The sequence below is a fragment of the Benincasa hispida genome, chromosome 3 (genome assembly GCF_027475165.1).
Source record: "Benincasa hispida cultivar pf3 chromosome 3, pf3_genome.v1.1, whole genome shotgun sequence".
Classification (NCBI taxonomy): Eukaryota; Viridiplantae; Streptophyta; class Magnoliopsida; order Cucurbitales; family Cucurbitaceae; genus Benincasa; species Benincasa hispida.
The window spans coordinates 43,566,922-43,588,440 of NC_143480.1; the positions used below are offsets into that span (position 1 = coordinate 43,566,922).

At 37.7% G+C, this 21,519-nt stretch overlaps 1 protein-coding gene across 2 annotated transcripts; it reads right to left on the reverse strand.

The window, feature by feature from the left end:
• Window positions 1-2,304: 2,304 nt before the first annotated feature.
• Window positions 2,305-4,348, reverse strand: LOC150037290 (salicylic acid-binding protein 2-like). 2 transcript variants are annotated; one of them, XM_090312234.1, is made up of 3 exons: window positions 3,533-4,348; window positions 2,943-3,089; window positions 2,305-2,848 (listed from the first exon to the last, which is right to left on the reverse strand). In XM_090312234.1, exons 1-3 carry the CDS (start codon window positions 3,890-3,892, stop codon window positions 2,567-2,569), a joined length of 789 nt encoding a protein of 262 aa, XP_090168360.1. In that variant the 5' UTR covers window positions 3,893-4,348; the 3' UTR covers window positions 2,305-2,566. The 2 variants fall into 2 exon arrangements, with proteins under 2 accessions (XP_090168360.1, XP_090168361.1); XM_090312235.1 differs by lacking the exon at window positions 2,943-3,089 and having other exon boundaries at window positions 3,533-3,961.
• Between the last annotated feature and the right edge of the window lie 17,171 nt (window positions 4,349-21,519).

The following is a 21,519-nucleotide window of genomic DNA, read 5'->3' on the forward strand; positions in this document are numbered from 1 at the left end:
TGGCTTAGAGTACATGAAGGAGCTTTGCAATGGTCCTTCGTACTGAGCTCTTATGGAGTTTATGATCATATCCTGGAGCTGTTGAATTGATAGGGAGGCAATAGAGGTGGATTGTGGTGGCTGACTTTCCTACAAGACAGTCTTTCCTTTGTCATTGGCTTTTGTAGCTGGGGATTGACTTGATTCAGTAGTATCTCGAGCCTGTATCTGATCTCTTAAAGCAGCAATTTCATGATCTCGCTCCTCTATAGCCTTCATTAGAAGATTTATCTTTACCTTCATCTCTTCCATGGTCGACTCAGTCGTTACGTCAGTCATCATGACAGACACTACATCAAAATGTGATTCTTTCTCTGATAGATCAGTAACAGAAGCATAGTTTTCAAACAAGGAATTTTCTCTGATGACGATTCCGCCTTTAGAAAATTCCATCAGCTGGCCCCAGATTTCCTCCATGATGACAGAGCTTATGTAAGTGTTGCTTGCGACGGTAGCTTTGGATGCAACTTTCTTTGGTGCCATCTATAGATTTCTTGACTCGGATGATGAGAGAGAGATGAGAGGTAGAGAGGTCCTATCGGGCGTGCCAATTTGTTCACACGAGGTTTCCAGAGAAACGTATTTCGTGGAGTTGAACTTGAGTTGGTGTTGATGTTGGAGTTGATTTGATGCGATGTGGTTCAATCTCTAATACTTAATCCTCTGATTCTCTCTCAGTTGGGTGAATATGCTTAACATGAAGAAGGAAAACACCGAACGTTCTTGAAGTAAAAGTCTTGGAAGCTTGGAGTAGAAGTCTTGGAAGAGTATTTGTGTCTTCAAAGGTCTTCTGCCTTATAGGAGTGCAGCTTCAGAAGTCCTGGAAGCTTGAAGTAGAAGTCTTGGAAGAGTATTTGTATCTTCAAAGGTCTTCTACATTATAGGAATGCAGCTTCATGAGTCTTGAAATCTTGAAGTAGAAGTCTTAGAAGAGTATTTGTGTCTTCAAAGGTCTTCTGCCTTATAGAAGTGCAGCTTCAAGAGTCTTGGAAGCTTGGAGTAGAAGTCTTGGAAGAGTATTTATGTCTTCAAAGGTCTTCTGCCTTATAGGAGTGTAGCTTTAGGAGTCTTGGAAGCTTGAAGTAGAAGCCTTGAAAGAGTATTTGTGTCTTTAAAGGTCTTCTGCCTTGTAGGAGTGTAGTTTTAGGAGTCTTGGAAGCTTGAAGTAGAAGTCTTGGAAGAGTGTTTGTGTCTTCAAAGGTCTTCTGTCTTATAGGAGTGCAGCTTCAGGAGTCTTGGGAGTCCTCTACTTGTTAGTGAATTCTCTCTGAGTCTTCTGAGGGTAGAAAATGTTGCCTTTACAAATGAAGAGAACTTCTCTATTTATAGAGTTCTCAGGTGGGTTTCGTGGGCTTGGTTGGTCAATGGGCCTGACCCTTGGGCCCAATTAGTTATTGGGCCTGATCTGGAATTTGGGTCTAATTCAACTTTTTTTTTGTAGCTTAGACTTTAAGCCCAAATAGTAATATCAAATTGGACCAATTTAATCTCATCTGATTCATCCGCGTGACGTCATCGAAACTTGTCTTCAATTCAATTCGGGACAGTGTCAACTTTTAATTGGACCCAAAGTCAATGATTTAGACATTCGTCGTTAATTTAGCAAACGACATGGTGACTTGTGATTGGTCCAAAATTTCTCATTCAACAGTAACTATTACAACTTTTTTTTTCTTTTGTCAAATTAAATTATTCTTTGATAAGTACAACAAAGTGGGAAGGGGACCATCATTCATGCCAATTGATTCCTAACCTTAAACAATTATTGATAATATATAGCTTCTCTAATTAAATAATTAAGTAGTAGCAACTCTTTTGGTTCAGTTAGATTTGATTTTGTTGTCAATTTAAGTGCTTTTCAATTACTTAATTTTGAGTTGCTTTTATTATACTTTCATGATTGATTATTTATATGTTTTGTGGCTTGATTTTGAAAAGTTTGCTGGTTGAGTTTTGTATTAATGTAATAATAGAGATAATTTTCCAATCTAAACTTGAAAGTGTAATGACTTTTTGCCCCCCCCCCCCCCCCCCAAAAAAAAAAAAAAAAAAAAGGAAATTTAATGTTAAAACATGGTAAAAAGAAAATACTTTTTTTTTTTGTCATAGTTTCATGAACGAACTTAGAGATACCCAATCATTTGATCCATTTAGAATAAATATAACGCAAACTTTTCAATCTGCTCTCAAAAACATTTTTGGTAGAAAATTGAATAAAGTATTTTTGAATTTTCTTTTGAAAAAAATATCTCCAACACTTCAAACTTTTACAACCTAAAAGCACTTTTATTGATCAATGAACAATTAAAAAAGAAAAACTAAACACTCCCTTTTTTAACATCATACCAAACCAAACACATAATAATTTTCCCCTCAAAATCTCCCCTCTTTTTTAATCAGTTCTTGCAAACCCACACTTTGAATTAAAAGAAAAAAAGATAGATCAAGCATTCAACTTAAAAAAAAAAAAGATAGTCTAGAAGTGATTCAGCCGTAGGCTTTTATTATTACAAAAGGGAGCTCGCATTTAAGTAAAGTTATGAGCTACCTGAAGAAGGCATTGGAGAACTTGCAGTGGCTTTGAAAACATAGGCATATGATCAGCTCCTTCAATTTCCATTACATTTTGAATCCCATAATTTTGAATCATCCATTTCTGGAAGTGCTTTGGGATTGTCTTGTCTTCACCGCAAATCACATACACTTTTTTAACTGATCCATAATTTTCCTCGGTAAATTTCTCTGCTTTTGCCAACTCTTCCACGAGTAATGACCCTGGTCTCACCAAACTCTTCCCTAAAGCTAGATCCTTTTCATTATGGTAAATAAATAAATTAAAAAAAATTAACATCCCTTACTAATAATCAATAGAGAAAATGTTACAGAAGAGAAATAGAGAAAACCTCAGAAGGGGAGAGATGATAGATGAAGTTGGCCATGCATTTGGGACCAAATAAAAAATAACTTGAAGAAGCTTCATCATCAACTCTGTTTTCATAACCACAAGATTGGGTGTCCATCCAAAATTCTTTGGGAAGGCTCTCTAGAAACTTGATTATTGAACCATATATTAAAACAAATAAGGATTAAAAAGTCTGCATGGTTTTGCTTTAAGTTCCATAAGAATATTATTATTTATTTCTAGGTTAGAGATAGGAGACTAGAGATAATTGCTATTACTTATATACTATAGATCTGTTTCATCTCTAACCGGAGACTTTGTTTGACTTTATTTGCATGCACCTAACATAATATTGGTAGAAATCAATGTTTAATGGTCTCGAGATCCTTGTTAGTCTATTATTAGTAGAAATAAGTGTCTCGAGATCTTGGAGACTCATTCTATCTGAAATACTTGGTTGATCTTTATAAGGAAGTCAAAATATATCATCTTATAATAACTTTTTTTTCTTAATACAATAAAAATGAGATATTCGAACTACAGATCTTTTAATTTAATCTAAAATATTTAGAGTTGAAAGATTATAGATACCTGTTCTGAGACATAGGAAGGATGGTGGTGAGTATCAGGAGCAAGGGCTGTTAAGAAAACAGAAGCTGAAATGTTGTGAGGGAATTTCTCCATGGCCAAAGCCAAGCTCATGCCACCAAAGCTATGGCCAACCAATATCACCTTTTCATTTGGACCAACACAAGCCATGGTCTTCAACAATGGTTCTGAATACTCTTCAAGCGACTTAACCTCCTGGATTGCCTTTCTGTGGACCCCAGCTCCTGCCATGTCCAACACCGTTACACGGTGGCCGGCTGCCTCGAGCAAGGGCTGGATCTTGTACCAACACCATGCTCCATGACAAGCTCCATGAACCAGAACAAAATGCCTTTGCTCCATGTGTGGTCACAGGCCTCTGTGTCTCTCTTAATTTCCTTTCACCAAATATATAATAGAACTCTAGTGAAAAGTAAATAATATGAGTGGTTTTGAGATATGTGAATAATGGAAGCTTTTATTTTGTAAGGACAGAATTATTTTAATTTGACAATAAATTCGAGAAAAATCTCTCCATGGAAAAAAGAAACCAATTTTATTTTAGTAAATATAGTAATCAAGTCTAAAGATTTATTTAGATTGCATGGATTAAAATTAGACAATTGAAAATATAGAGACTAAAACGAAATGAGCTTAGTTCATAATTGACATTAGTATGTAGTGAGGATTCAGAGGTTTGTGGTTCAAATTTTCTCACTACTCTCTTTATTTAAAAAAAAAAAGTGTAAAAAATAAAATTGAATAAACTTCCAAACATAGAACCAAAATAGTATTTAAAATTATACATAAAAGGAAAACTCTAAATATTAGTTTTCTGTAAACATATATAGACAAAAAAAAGAAAAAAAAAAAGAAAAAAAAAAGTAATGGCTCTTTTTGGCACTACCATGTTTAGAAAGAATGGTGTTACATGAAATTTGTCCAATGAAAAGAAAGAAAAGATGTGCTCTGTATTATTCTCAAACAAGAAAGTAAAAAACAGAGTAGCACCTTACCCGTGATTAAGATAAAAATAAAATTGTGAGGTTAAGAAGAAATGTGTTCACCTTTCACTTGTTAACTGCAGGCGAAGGGCCCCATCACATACGTTTCAGAACAAAAATACAAGTACACCCAAATTATGCAAAAGGAGTTGATGCTTCTGTTTTCAGCTAAGTTCAATTGGGACGATAGTGAAATTTATAAACCGGACTATGTCATTCTTAACAAGTCATTGTCAAGTTTTCAGGGTGAAAAAAAGAAAAGGAGGTATCTACTATAAGTTAACTATGTTATGAGCAAGATGTATCATCAGTGAAGCAAATCTCAGGCCCCCCAAGATCGAGACTCTCTCTCTATAAGACTTGAGGTCCCATCAAATCGTGAGACTCATTCTCACTCGTATTGTATCTTTCCTTCTAAGAACAAAGTCCCATTTGTTCGAATGACTTAGGCTCTACCTAAGCTCGAGAATCCCTTCTTAAACGGATCTTCTAACCCTCGATATGAGGATCACAAAGTATGTCTTCAAGAGATTCAACTCTATCAATACACTGGATGTTGATCGAACACACACTAAGTTGTTTTCTTTCATGCACGAGCTTCACACAAAAATAAAATGGCCAAATCGAACCAAAGGACTAATTGTCCTATCAATATGCACTATGAAAACACATACGATCAAATCTAACTTCCATAGTAGTCGCATATTGAAAAAAAAAAGAAAAGAATAAGCAAATAATGATGTAGAAGGAAAAAAACCTGATAAGGAAAGTATTTTGCAGAATCTACATTTCCGTAGAACATACCTTTGCTAGAAAACCACAAATGCAGAGATAACTCGGATGACATTTGTGATACTTAAACAAATATTACCTTTGTGATACTTAAACAAATATTGCCAACCTCATAATATCTAACAAACTCCCCATTTGGCATACTTTTTAAACATCGACAAAATGCAGAATTAATCAACATAGTCAAATAAGCAGAAACACAATGTCATTGAAACAGAACATAACAGTTTGAGAGACAAACCACACCATTCACAACAGCAACAGAAACAAAACAAAAAAAAAAAGAAAAGAAAAAGAAACCACCACAACAAAAGCAACGACTTCATACTTCTCCCCTTTTTGCCATGCTTAAAAAAAGAACTAGAGAAGAGAAGCAGAAAAGTAGTCATCAACACTCATTCACATCATCATCCTGTGCACCAGAGTTTCTACCCTGATTCAGACTATCCAAAGCACTACGAAGAAAATTCAATATGTCATCCACTTCAATTTTGCGAGTAGAGGTATTTTGGGCCAAAATGCCAAGATCTTTTGATTCATTCGCTAGCACACGCATCACCTTTTTCCCACATGGAGTCAGAAGAAACTTTCTAATTGGACTTTCAGTCATAGGGACATCGGTGTGAACCAGGTTAGAAACATGTTTTCCCCGATACAATTTGTAGTTAAAGGACAGAGTAGGGGGAAGAGGTCTAGGAATGTCTGAGTCCAGGAGAAGATTAAGATTTTGAGCAAGTAGAATTCCACAAATAAGTCTAGGAAAACAAAAAAGAACTTTTATGGCTTGAAAAGCAATATGGCGTTTAATTTGATTAAGGATAAAGGCACCGTAGTTGAATTTTTTCCTTGTGCCAATCTGATACAGAAGACTTATCAACGCAGTAGAGAGACCAAATTTGTGAGAAGTCGAGCACCAGTTCTCAATCTTTATCTTATAAAGCAATACATATTTCATATCGAGATCAGAGCAAGACAACCAACCTTTCTTGGGCGGAACACATTTGACTCCCCCTATGAATTCAAAAACAAGATCAGACATAGATGGTCATTGTTCAGTGACTTTTTCAAGAACTTGGCGATTTAGAAACTTGTTAATGAGAGAGGCTGAAAACGCAAAGAAATACCCTCTCACATGGACCTTTCTATAGTCTGGGTTGCCTTCATTATCAAACTGGTGAGAGAGATTTACATAAAATTCACGAACCAATTGTGAGCAGTATGGTCCAAGCTTCAACACAGAGCAAACATTAACCTTCACAAGTAAATTCATAATCTCTAGACAGTCTTGTGCTTGTTCAGAGAGATCTATTTCAACAACAATCCTCTTGTTTACTACAAACTTCCACTCTTAGCACTATCCTCAGAGTGGAATGATATACCATCTAAAGACATGGCTAAAACATCTTTCTTTTTTACTCTCCTCTTGGTCTTAGTTTTTTGAATATCCTCATCCAGCATATCTAGAGGATCTTTTTCTAACACACTTTCTTCTTCATCAATCCATTATGAGTCAGAAATAGTTGCATTATGAGCACTTGCCTTCTAGGAACCCTCACTAACACCCTTGTTCTTATCTTTTTATTTCAACTGGCTAATCGACATATTGTCATCAGAAGATTCGTCATTAGAACAGGAGGCGCTCTTACTTGCTTCTTCCTCTGCAGAAGAATTTTTACTCTTCTCAGCCTTATCAGATATAGTATCCTCAGTTTCGTTTTCAGAACGTTCCTTACTTGAGTTACTTTTGTCATTCAAACTTTTTGAGTTCCCATGATCTTCTTCCTTTTCGACACACTCGGATTCATTTAACATCCTAGATGTAGTAACATTCGATAACACATTTAGAGCCCCAACCTCAATAGTTTCAACATTTTGAAGTGCTTCATCAATATTGGACTCAACACCCAACACAGTTGGACTACTTTAAGTTAATTTATCTTTTAACGGTTCTGTATTGTCATAAACTCTAGACCCTTTAACTCTATTTTCAACAACTCGTGTTGTTTTATAGATGCAACATGCATGTCCTCCCCAGCCATAGTAACATTTTCATTTTCATAGTCAACAAGAAGGAGATCAGTACTTGTAGAGTTTTAAAGATCAAATGGAAGATGGGAAGGCTCACTTTCAACATAAGGACCCACAAGGTCCTTCGTGGTTAGTTTAAGGGAGGTCTTCCCCTTCTTCTTCTTACCTTTAGCTTTTGTCGCATGAGTTGTTTGTCTTCGTTTTACACCAGGAGAAGGAACAACATTACCTTGACTCAATGTCTCAGCATTAAGGTTTGAAATGTGACCAACTTCCATAACATTCGTTGGAATAATTTCATTGGAAGATTCAACGATCTTCTTTCTATTTGCTTTTTTTTTTTTTTTTTTGTAGCGCACTATTTTTGGTTTAGAAGTATGAATTCCTCTTCGAGTACTCACCATTTTGTTTACAACCACCAGAGAGAAGCCACAAACACAAAGGAAGTTGAAAAGATCGTGGGCATGCATAAATTCAAAAACTTCTTTCCTACAAACACACAACTGACAGAAGTTATTATGAAAAATAAAAAAGTAAATATTTTTCAACTTACCTTGATCAACCCCTCGACATGCACAAGCATCATGCCACATGTCCTACTTCTGAGAAATGGGCCTTAATCCTTTCGCACCCACCTGCAAAACTTGAGTTACCACAAGTCAACTGTACAGAGACCCGAGGCAATACGAAGAGCCTCAGACTATTTAATATCTAGTGCCTTTGTGAAGATGTCAAAATTCGATTTTCAATTCGAATATGTTCCAATTTGTTTACTTTCTACCAATTCTTGGATGAAATGGTGTCTGAAGTCAATATGTTTTGTCTATTGTGTTGGACTGGATTCTTAGAAATATTTATGGTACTCAAGTTTTCACAGTATAATATCATAACATTTTGCACGACATCGTATTTCTTTGAGCATCTGCTTCACTTAGAGAAGTTGAGTGCAACGACTTCCTGTAACAACATATTCAGCTTCAGTAATGGAAAGAGATACATAATTCTGCTTCTTGCTAAACCAGGACACCAAATTGTTTTCCAAAAAGAAACATCCACCAAAAGTACTTTTTCGATCTTCCGAGCTTCCAACCTAATCCACGTCACAATGGCTTACTAGGGGGTTGTTAGTGTCAAAAGAGTAAATAAGACCATACTCACATGTACCATTAATGTATTTGATGGTTCGTTTGGCACCCAACAAGCGACTTGCTTTAGGTTTAGCTTGATATCTAGCACGGGCTTCTACAACAAAAGCAATGTTTGGCCTGCTAGCAGTGAGAAAGAGTAAACTCCAAATAACGCTTCAGTATAAACTCTCATCAACACAAGAACCATCAGAATCTTTAGATATTTTAGCATGTGTAGGAGCAGAAGTTCTCTTTGTACGAGCCTTTTCAAGCCCAAATTATTTGACTAGGTCTATCACATATTTTCTTTGGGAGGTGAATAATCCATCCTTAAACTGCTTGATCTGAAACTCCAAGAAGTATGTCAGTTCACCCACCAAGCTCATTTCAAATTTATTTTGCATTTGATTGACAAAAGGATCTACAAGATGTTGAGACATTCCTTCAAACACTATATCATCCACATAAACTTGAGCAATCACAAAAATCCCTTTATCTTTCCTCACAAACAACGTTTTGTCAACTTCTCCTCTCACATATCCCTGCTTAAGAAGAAATTCAGATAATTGATCATACCAAGCATGTGGTGCTTATTACAAACCATATAGAGCTTTTCGTAGCTTGTAGACATGATTAGGATGAACTAGATCAACAAAAAATTTAGGTTGTTCAACATAAACTTCTTCATTCAAGTACCCAATAAGGAAGAAACTTTTAACATTCATCTGATAAAGTTTGTACTTTAGCAAACAAACAATATTTAGCAGAAGTCTAATTGCTTCCAGGCGAGCCCAAGGGGCAAACGTCTCATCAAAGTCAACACCCTCAATTTGAAAATATCTTTGAGCAACCAAATAGGCTTTGTTTCTTGTAACAATTCCATCAGCATCAGATTTTTTTTTTAAGATCCATTTGGTGCCAATGACATTTGCTGAAATAGGATGAGGAACCAATGCCTAGACCTGATGTCTTTCAAATTGCATTAGTTCTTCTTACATGTCATTCACCCAACACTAATCTTTTAAAGCTTTAGTTGCATTCTTAGGTTTCATAGGAGATATGTAACAAATATTAGAAATCATGTGCAAATAATCCACCTTCCTCTTTCTTCCTGGTGGGAACTTCGATCCAACATCTCTTATAATATTACTAGAAGAACAATTCTTCAAAATTCTACTAGAAGGATGCTTGGTATGCTTCTGATCATCTTCATTATCTGAGATTGTGTTGTGTTCAAAATTTTGAGTAATATCACAGGAATTGTCATGAACAATTGGTGAAGCAATCGATTTTGATTTACACAAATATGTCGTAACAGACTCATCATCATCTTCATTTGCCTCAACAGCAAATTTTCCTCCATTTGCATCATCTATGACAATATTGGTAGATTCCATAACAATCTTTGAACGCTTTATAAATCCTGTAAGCTCTGCTATTTGTTGAATACCCCAAAAAGATTCCTTCATCACTTTTGGAAACTCATTTTTCCTTTGGATATTGATTATCTAAATACCCCAAATATTGGTAGATTCCATAACACGAACTACAAAAAAAATGAAAATATTTGACATTAGGTTCCTCCCCCTTCAAATTTCATAATTTGTGCAGTCTGTGCCAGGATAAATCACAATTCAATTATGTATATGGCAAGCAGTACTCAGAGCTTTAACCCAAAAATGATAAGAAAGGTCATAAACATGAAGCATAGCATGAGCCATCTCCTATAGAGTACGATTTTTCCGTTCAACAACTCCATTCTGCTGAGGTATGATGGGAGCAAAGAATTCATAGTGTATACCTTCAGAGTGGCAAAATTCAAATTGACTATTTTCAAACTCCCTGCCATGATCACTATGAATGCAAACAATGTTAAGCCCTTTATCTTTTTGCAGTTGAAGGCACAATGTCTTGAGCACCTAGAACGACTCAGGATTTTCTCTTATAAATTTAACCCACGTGTATCTAGAAAAGTCATCAACACAGACCATGACATATTTTTTCCCACCAAGGCTTTCTACTTGCATGGGCCCCATGAGATTAACATGAATTAGCTAAAAAAATATGATTTGTAATAGTTACGGTTACCTGTTTATGAGGCACTCTCATTTGTTTCTCAACTTGGCATTCTCCACATATAACTTCTTTATAGTTGCTGAAATTTGAGAGGCCAATCACAATATTTCTCATCATAACCTTCTATCTAGTTTTAATATTGACATGTCCAAGACGCTTGTGCCACAAGCAGATTCATCCTGCTTAGAGATAAGAAAAAATTGCTTTGAATCAGTAGGAGTTAACAAATAACAATTTTCTGATGAGTGCTTTTCTATCATGACAAGAGATTTAGCATTATCCGGGACAATACAATCATCATTGGTAAAGTTCACATTCAGCCCCTGATCACACAATTAACTTATGCTAATAAGGTTTTCTGTCAGGCTCTCTACTAGCATCGCATCATCAAGAACAAGTAATCCTAGATATTTTAGCTTTTCTTTTCCAACAATCTTTCCTGTGGCTCCATCACCAAATGTAACCTGACCTAATCCAACAGTCTTAATATCAGAAACATAGCTCTTTTCATTTGTCATGTGCCTTGAACACCCATTATCAAAAAACCAATCACCTTTAGTTGAAGATCGAAGAGATGTAAGAACAACATTATAACGATTTGGGTTGGATTTGACTTTCTAAACTTTCTTCACAGTGGGAGAATTTGATCTTCTACTATAGACAAACTCAGGAAATCTTGAGCGATTCTCATGTTTATGATACCCATGTAACTTGTAGCAATAGGGTCTTATATGACCTCTTTTTCCACAAAAGTGACATATCCACTGCATCTATTCAGATAATTTTTGTTTTTGAAATTGACTTGTGATAGGACATTCAGGCTGCATATTTTTCCAAGGTACTTGCTCGTTGACAAAAAAACATTTTTCTGAATACTATCTTCCTTTTGACGAGTTGGATCTAGTGAACCCAATGCCACGAACATCCCTGGACAACTTACTTTCAGAGAGGATTTGTTCAAGGTTATCAGTTCCTGAATTTAACATCCTTACAAATTTACACACACTTTTTCTCAACTTTAACTTTATTGAGTTCACGCTTCAAGTCAGAGATAACAGACATGAAGCAAATGTTATTAGTAATAAGTGATTCTATCATTCCCTTTTGAACATAAATAGCCTTAGCATCCTCACATTTTTTCTTGTAAAGATTATAGAAAGATGAAATCAATACGTCATCAGTTCCATCATCACCATTTATTGTAGTGAAATTATCTATGAGCTGTTTATCTTTAGAACTGACAGATGAGGTACAACTGACAAATGTCTTGACATTTTCTTTTGGATCATTACTGCCATCAGGCTTTTCATCAGATAAGGCATAACATAACTCTTATTTTGTCTCTTCATAAATGTTGGGCATTCTGATTGATAGTGACAAAATCCTTCACATTATTTACATCGAAACATCTTATCTTTATTTGAATCATTCCCCCTGGTTTGTCAAAGTCCTTTAAATGGTGAGATCTTTGAATAGATGACCCAAAATTGTTGCCATTCTTTGCCACTTTTGGAGAAAAGAAGGCATACTTCTTTTCAAATTTCTTCAACATACGAGAGAATTATTTTGATAATAAGAAGATTACATCAACAATATGTTCTTCAAATTCCTCTCTTGATTCAAAAGAATGTTTGTCGATTGAAGACTGCAAAGAAATTCCCTTGTTTCTCTTCTCAGGTCTGTCACTAAGAGAAATTTCAAAGGTGAGAAATGATCCAAAAAAATCATCAACTTTCACTGTGGAGATATCTTGGACTTCTTTTATAGAAGTGACCTTCTGTCAAATCTTTTTGGCAGAGATTTGAGAATTTTTTCGTACAAGCTTTTCTTCAGGAATCTTCTCTCTCAGAGAAAATAATTCAATTTCAATGTCAAGTAATCTGATATTGAACTCAATAATAGTCTCACCATCTTGCATTTTTCAAAGATTCAAATTTTGTAGCCAACAGGTGCAATCTAGACATCTTAACTTTGGATGTTCCTTCTTAAGTAACAGCAAGAATCTTCTAGGCTTCTTTGACAGATACACCAGTGTTGATCAAGTGAAAGATTTTTTTGTCAACACATTAAATATGACATGATTTTTTTTGCCAACACAATTAAATATGACGTTTAAGGCCATAGAATTCTCAAAGGAAGCTTCATCTTTCTCTTTAGTCTACTCAACTTCAGTCTTGAGCTTCTGTTCAACTTTCTTGTTAGAAACCTGAGGATGTGACCATCCGATGATAATAAACTTCTAGGATTTACTGTCTAAAGACTTCAGAAAGACAGCCATCTTCACATTTCAGTATGCATAGTTGGTTCCACCCAGTATAGATGGACGACAAGTAGAACCTCCTCCTTTTACTCCTTCCATGAGAGCAATGTAAGATCACAACAGACTTTTTCTCACAGTCTCCTAGGCTCCCATAATAGCTTGTATTTCTGAATTATGGGGGCTAATAAGCAGAATATGCGTTAATAATACCAAGAATTCATGTAGAAAAGTGAGCTTGCATCGACCAGCACAAAAAATCCTCACTAATTGTGAAACCCGGATTTCCATTTTTCCTACTTAAGCAGGAAATAAAAGGGATTAACTAAGTGAAAGTTAAATCCTATATTAAAGTGAAGGAAATTTCTAAATGTTTAAATAGATTGTTGAGTAGCTTTGAGATAAGCCATAACTAGTGAAAATTTGGTTAAGTATAAGGTTAAAACAGAACTATGCGTTAGATGCTAGGAAAATAGTTAAGTACTAGACAATGCGTTGGCCTTGTGCTAAGTGTTGGTGTGGTGCCATGCATTGGCCATGAACCTTTAAGAGATTACTTGGGGGTTGAAAGAGGCTGAAGTATGGCCGAGAGGAAAGGTATGTGGAGACAAGCATGCGACAGCCTATGTTTGAGAGGTTAGTAAAGCATGCGATAGCCTCAAGTTGTGCGGACATAGGCGCAAGGCGCTGGAGATGCGTGTGCGGGTTGATTGTGTATGTGGCGATGCTACGCAATGGCATGCGACGATGCTACGCGATGACATGCGGCGATGCTATGCAATGGCATGCGGCGATGCTATGCAATGGCATACGGCGATGCTATGCAATGGCATACGGCGATGCTACGCAATGGTATGCAGCGATGCTACACGATGGACGCGGTGATACTATGCGATCATGATATACGGTGGCCTTGCTAAAGGATGAGCTAAGAAATGAAACAAGCTATGGTGGACGCATGGTGAATTTTCCTTGCATTGCTAAGGCTTGCAGTAATGAGGTTCATGAGGTTAATTGCGTTAATTAGAAATGGCACAATCGAGGTTAGTGGGTCGCATATGGGGAAAGGTGCTAGGCGACAATGTCTTGAAGGGTGACACGGCAAGGGCGCAAACATGGGATGGACGCATGCACCAATGGGTGATGTTCGGACATAAGTGTGTTGCGCCAGTCGGATGGACGCATATGAAGGATGGACGCATATGAAGTTGGATGAACGCATTCAAAGTCATCATCCAGACATGTGGCTTGTTAGGAAGAAATCTTAAGCATTAAGCAAATGAGGTGGATGCAAAAAAAGACATGCAAATTTGAGGGCTATGTGTTGGTAAAAGGGGAGCAAGACACCTTGGATTGCGATGACGCAAGGTTGCATTAATAGTGTAAGGAAAGGACACTTGGACATGCGGCCAAGTAGGAGGTGTCGGCCTTAGAGAAATCTTGGACACCTATAAATAGGGCCAAAGACTTCAGATGAGAACTCAAATTCTCTTCAAAGGACATAAAGAAGAGTTTATGAAGGCTAATTGGGAGTAGATTACGCGTTGATGGAAGAATGCATGTGTTGGTAGTAAGACCATGCGTTGGTCATGAAGTTCCAAGAGAAGGAGATGTTGTCGGATAGAAAGGTCTGGAAGTAGCATCAACTTGGGACGAGGAGTTCTCCCAGAATACTCGTGTGTTTGGAGTGATTCTAAAGCCACCTGAAAGCTCTAAGAGTCTAGTTTTTCAGGATAGGGCTGCCATAGAAGAAACTCCAAGGAATCGGGCTGGAGAATGAGGAAAAGACAGAAGGGTTGAGCTGTCGGGTAAGCTTGGGCCAGCCTTGATGTTTTGAAAATTTAGGCCAAACCATAAGAAGTTCTAAGCTAAGATTTTGAGGTAAGCTTCCTGAGACATTGTAGAGCATATTTGTAGAAGAAAGTAGCTCGAGATAAACTTAGAACTATGAGTAATCTGCGCTTTAAATTGAACCTAGAATTTAGGGTTCAAAAGAGGAGCCCAAGAAGATTAAGGAACTTTTAAGAGAAAGATTCCTATCCTTACCAAGGTAAGTGGTACTTTCCTTTAAGTCTTAAAGCATATATTTTAGAATAAATTGTGTATGCTTATGTTATGATTGAGTATCTAACATGAGAATGAGATTATGTGATCGGGATGGTCAGGGGGTCAATAGACCTAGTTCCTGAGTCTGAAAGCAAAACCTCACGGGATGGTCAGGGGACCAAGAAGTCTAGTTCCTAAGTTTGTGAGAGGATCCTCGTATGGGATGGTCAGAGGGCCGACGGACCTAAATTCTGAGCCCATGAGCGGGGAGCTATTTGCACATAGGAGACATTGGGAACAAAAGGGAACTCAGCAGAGTAAGCGTTCATGATTAGTATTATTTAACTATCTACCATGTGTATAGGTAGAAAATAGACTCATTTTAAATAGTTATCAGTTTAGCTATCTACTGTGCGCGTAGATAGAGTTGAGAACAGACTCATTCAATGCTAAGGGTTGAATGTAATCTCATAGTTATGATATGCTTGTTATTTATGAGTTGAAATAGACTCTAGAAGTTGCTTACCACTCACGGGGCTTTGTGAAGCTCATTATGTTATTTCATGTTTTTCTTCCCAGGTAGCGAAAGGTGAGGAGTTCCAAGGTGTAACTAAGGTCAAGGTCTGCCACAAGCCACAGTTACACTTCCAGAGGGTTTTACTGTTGTTGTTGTAAACTTTGTAGTTAAATTTTGGAGATGTATAAACGTTACATTGTTGTAAATAAATGGGCCTACTTAATCAGTTAATGTTATCTCCTTGACTTAAAGTTTATTGAGTGTAGTAAAGAGGTTCAGTTGGACAGTAGGTATCACAAAAGGGTAGTATCTACGGTCCCTCATGCCTCTTCTCAAGCTCAGGAGTGCGGGCTCAGGGCGGGGTGTGACACTAATCCTATATCATGCGTTATTCCACATCAAAGTATCTATTTTTGCAGATATTGCAGGAACTGATCGCATGCGTCGGTCTCAGACTGCTGCAAGGCTGACCGTATGCATTGATTTTTATAAAGACTAGTTCGCCACATGTAATATTACGTCCATAGTGATAATCGTGATGGAAGATTGATCACCAAGTGAGTGGAATGGGTTGACGCTTCAGGAGGAACATGCTTGAATGCATACCTTGGGAGTATCAACAAGATAAGGTGATGCTGACATTTCCCATACCGCGACAAAGGTAGTAGTGAGTTAGAACGCAATCATCAATGATGTCAACATTTGAGCTCTATAAATATAGCATTGGATCTTGATGACAGGCAGAAATTACATTATTATAGGCCTTTTATTTAGAATTATGAGAGTTGATAAGAAGAATATGCAGCAATTATACTAAGAATCATGGAAAAGTGAGCTTGCATCGATCAGCAAAGAAAATCTCGGCTAACCCACTATTATGCGTTATTTTGCGTCCAAATGTCTATTTTTGTAGCTATCGCAGGAATCGATCGCATGCGGCGAATCTCACCATCGCAGAGGCGATCACATACATTCGACGCATGGATGTTGCAGCCATTAATCGCATGTGTCCATTGCATAGAGGTTGCGGCTACAGAGTAATAACCGTAATAGAGGGATGAACACAAGGGTGGTGGAATGCAATGATACTTTGGAAACCAAGCACGAATGCATACCTTGGGAGTATCAAAAGTTGATATTGACATTTCACCAACCACGCCGTTAGTAGAGAGATTTAGAGCATGTCCATCAAGTCGTTAGCAGCAGAAATTCAGAGAAGAACCATTAATGCTATCGGCGATCGAGCTCTATAAATAGAAGCCTTAGAGCACAACTTGAAATCATCTGAGCTTCTGCGTTAGGGCAGATCTTTGTGATCCAAACGAAAGCATGAGAAGATATTCTTGAGAGTTCTTCATTTCGTCTACCATTCTGAGTGACGATTAGAGCTTCGCCGGAGATAGATCTCGAGAGAGACTACTCCACCGTCCATCCATGGCACCACCGGTAGCCTTGATACATCTGATGGAAGCAAGACATTGCCCATTTGGCCCTCCATATCTCTTCTATCTCTGTGTTGTATTACATTATGGCTTAAGAGATTAATACATTTTGTGATCAATGCATTTCTCTATTTCCTTCGATTCCATCTTCATTCACTTCTTCTTATCATCCTTTACTTTCATTGCAATAACTAAGTAAGATTGCTAGATTATCGCATACTTAATTATGCGGCATAGACATATGAAGCATGTAGCAAACCACCGAGAGGTGTGCGTTGCTCGGGTATTGTGAGAAAATCCTATTTGCTTAGTGTGAGGCTGAGGCAATGCTTGTCTATGAGCGGACGCAATGCTTGTCTATGAGCTGATTAGCAGCGACTAACTGCCCGAGAGGGTAAGTAGTGGAACGCACTAAGCAAAGCAAGCAGTGTTCCTAGGAATAGGAATAATCTTATGTCAACCATGCTTTATGTGATTACCTTGTCTTATGAGCGCATCATTCATCATTTAGGCATACTTGGGAAAGTAGTCTAAAAACCAAATCTAGGCTTGGGAGAGTCAGATTGGATCGCAAAAGCAAGAATAGAGGCTTCAGAATAAGCTCTATTTGCTATTACACAGCATATGCACCCTATAGATAGGATATGAAAGTATGCAGTCACATCGCATGCGTCCAGAAGTAGGATACGGTGGTATGTTGTCACTTTGTTTATGTGTGGGAGCACATGAGCAAGAATAGAGACTTAGACATAAGTTCTATCTACACTATCGCATATGCATCACATGCATCTTTGTCAAGTGTGTATAGCATAATCGCATAGCTTACGCTGGCTGGTTACCCTTGCGATCAAGCTTATTGATGCGGTGAAGTCATCCCCGCCATTTTATCTATTTTTCCCATGCAACTTATTACGCGTTAACAGTTGTCGTGTCTCTAACTCTCATAATCGTACTTCCATTGCTTAATTTGTTTAGTTAGGAGTAGGAGTAGAGCATAGCCCTTAAACTTCAATATTCTTTTATTCTTCGCCGCAACACATTACTTCATAACATTTAGCTACAAGTCCTTGAGTTCGACCTTGGATCACCCCAAGAAACTTGCAATTTCGTTATACTTGGCGAGAGAGCAAGAAAACTTGTGGTAGGAACGCATGGTCATCAGACGCATATTGCATATCCCTTAGTCCAACGCATGACCAACGGCGTATGGAGAACGAAAAATGAACGCATATTTATTTACTCCATTTTCCACGCATGAATTTTTTGGCACCATTGTCGGGGACTTGGCAGCTAATAGTTTGTTGAGTTTTGTATTTTCGTAGGCAACCTTTTTACCTTGGGAGTATTGTAGCTTGTGCGACCAAGTTGCAAACAATATTTGAAGTGTAGGCGATGCGCCGAAAGCCAGTATTGACCCCAAGATAGAAAGGCAATCAGTCGCATGAACTGAAAGCAATTATAAGCGCATAACGACCAACATGCACCCACAATTGCTTGAAGTTCCAATGGTCAGGGCGAGTCTCTTGACCTAAGCAGTTGAGATCAATCTCCTGCATGGAAGACTCCTTGCGGTGGCCTCACTCCAATTTCTCCAGGGATGTCTTCTACTCTATCTTTACCCTGCTTTCTAGTTTATTTTTATTGTTATTTTGGATATGCGGCTGCTTTCTTGGATGTGGTGCGTTCGCTCCTTATAGGTGCAGCAATAATTCTCCTCGGTGCGCAGTTACAAAGGAAGAATCCTCTCCATCATTCAATGCATGGCTTTGACCACATGAATTCTAAAGCATGGTCACAGGTGTTATTCTACTCGAAGGTTTTTTTCCTGTTGTCTTGTACATATTATCCTTTTGAAATTCTCTTTTGTCTAATTGCCTACCTTTGCGTTGCATCTATGATGGTACGTATAATTCACTGCATCCACTAGCTAAAAATCGCTAGGCTCACCTCACTTTTAATAGCTTCTTCAAAGTTTGACAGTCTAAGTTTTTCTATGTGTAAACCTCTACTCAAGCATTTGTTACCACATTCTTGATGAGTTTGTCTTTAGCTTTTCGACAAGAACGCTACTACTCTCTAAGTTTGGGAGTGGCAATGATCCCGAAAAATGCGTCTATCACATTGTGATTCTATTTAAAAAAAAAAGAGAGAAAAAAAGAAAATGTTCAGGAATAAAAACTCCACTGTCAGCGCAAAGGGGAAACTCAAGCTGATAAGAGTTAAGTTGTGAAAAGCACTTACCCGTAGTTGGATACTTTGTGACACTCGTGCAGGTAAGTCAAAACGAAAGTAAGTGGCCATGATCAACGCATTCGAGCAACTCCTCTATCTGGCACAAGTCCAAATTAAGCCAAGGCAAGAGTTGATTTGAATATGGCATGCAATGGAAGTTGGCTGTCCGCATGACACCCGTGGGGGCAAGCCAAAACGAAGAGCGTAACTAGGTTCAACATTGCATTCTAATAAGAAATCGCAAAGTTTTGAATTGTTTTAAACGAACGCATTGTTAACAGCTAAAAGAAAAGTTGCGAAAAATGAGTAAAAAGTTTTTTAGCAGAGGCTTGCCGAATTTAAGCTTAGAATCTCTTTAAAGAAGTAGCCGAAGTTGAGGAGAGTGTTGCGGCCAAGGTTAGAGGTATGTATAAATTATATTCTGAGAGGCTGGTAATCACAAAGGAAAGCCCGATGGTGAATTGTGAATTTCTTAAGTATAAGGCATGCTTGAGGATAAGCATGATTCTAAGTTTGGGGGTGTGATGACGGGCAGAAAAGTACATTATTATAGGCCTTTTATTTAGAATTATGAGGGCTGATAAGAAGAATAGTTCATGGGAAAGTGAGCTTGCGTCGATCAGCAATGAAAATCTCGGCTAACCCACTATTATGAGTTATTTTGTATCCAAATGTCTATTTTTGTAGCTATCACAGGAATCGATCGCATGCGGCGAATCTCACCATCGCAGAGATGATCGCATACGTTCAACGCATGGATGTTGCGGCCATTAACTGCATGTATCTGTCGCATAGAGGTTGCGGCTACATAGTAATAATCGTAATAGAAGGATGAATGCAAGGGTGGTGGAATGTGATGATACTTCGGAAATCAAGCACGAACGCATACCATAGGAGTATTGATGTGTTGTGAATATGATGAAATAATGATGTATATTGCGATGGTGGTGTATGCGTTACACATGCAAGTTTTCCTAGTAAATTCCAAGTATAAATTCTATTAGGTTGCCTGGTAAGCCTAGGGTCGAATACAGGGACTATGGAGACAGTATGCGACGGTAAATTCTGATTCCTTTGCGGTAACAATCAAAACAATAAGTTGGTTGGTATGTTTGTTTAAAATATAAATCCAGCGAAAGTTACAATGAGTATGCGGGGAACGGGTTGAGAAGGGATTTAGCTAACACTTCCTAAGATTGCGTTCAAGTTATGCGATCATGCTACACACATACAACATCAAGTCATCTCTCAATGCAAATGCTATAGCTCCTAATTTTAGGACACATGTGATGTATATGGTATAGGACTTATGTCTATGCCTCTATTCTTGTCTATGTGACGATGAATGACACACACATACACAAGGCGATCGCATACTATCATATCCTATTTCTAGGGTGCATGCGATGCATGTTAGCAAACAGAACTTATATTTAAGTTTCTATCTCTTACTTATGCAGTTCTATCTGACTTTCCCAAGCCTAGATAATAACCTAGCTCTCTCAAGTCTAGGTTCTTTCTTTAGACTACTCTCTCAAGTATCTCTAAAGGGGTGATGGACATATATATAAGACAAGATGATCGCATAAAATGAAGATCTTAGGTCATGCTAGCTAAATGCTTCTCAACTCATTCGGAAGTTTAGTTATTCATGCGTAATGTAAAGAGAGTGAACAGATGTAGAGATGCAAATTCCATTTTATAAATAAGATCAGACTACAGAATGACAATGGAAAGTTAAGATAGTGAGCTTGGTAGCAATGTCTTGCTTCCCAAGGCTTTTACACTGTGTTTTTCTCTACTCTGCCCAAAGAATGTTCTTGCTTTTGCAAGAGTCAACCCTCTCTCCGTTCTCAACGCTTCTGACATTCTCTCGAGCTAACCAGGAACGATCTTACGACGTCTTCTCTCTTCACTCGCCTCCGCCTTCTAAGTATAAAAATTACAGACTACGGCTATCTATCTCTATGTATATGGCGAAAGAGAACTCCAAAAATTCTGAACTGCTGAACTTCTTTAACGAAGGTGGCTTCAATATTTATAGAGCTTCAGGGTGAAGAGCTTTTCTCTCAAATGATTGCACTGATGGGATGTCATTAATTCTCTGTCTAATGCGCCGATCAATTATCACCGAAAAGTTGAGTGTACTTGCTATAGTATGTCACTAACAGCTTTTCAACTAAATTTGGATTCGACCGTCATCAACTTTCTGTCCCATCATGATTTATTAAGCTTTCACCTTGATGTGTCGTCTTTATGTGGCCACCTCTTTGGGTAGATCTTCACGAATGCATACGATTACATAGCTTTGCGGTCGCAATCTTCTAATGCACTCAGATGCTGAATTCCTTGGATCGCAATTCTGCCCTTTGCCAACGCATTTTCATGCATAAAATATGTAAATTAGCTGCTTTAATGCGATAGGCGCATGTGATCGCAATGTTCTCAACTTAATGCTTTTGGACACAA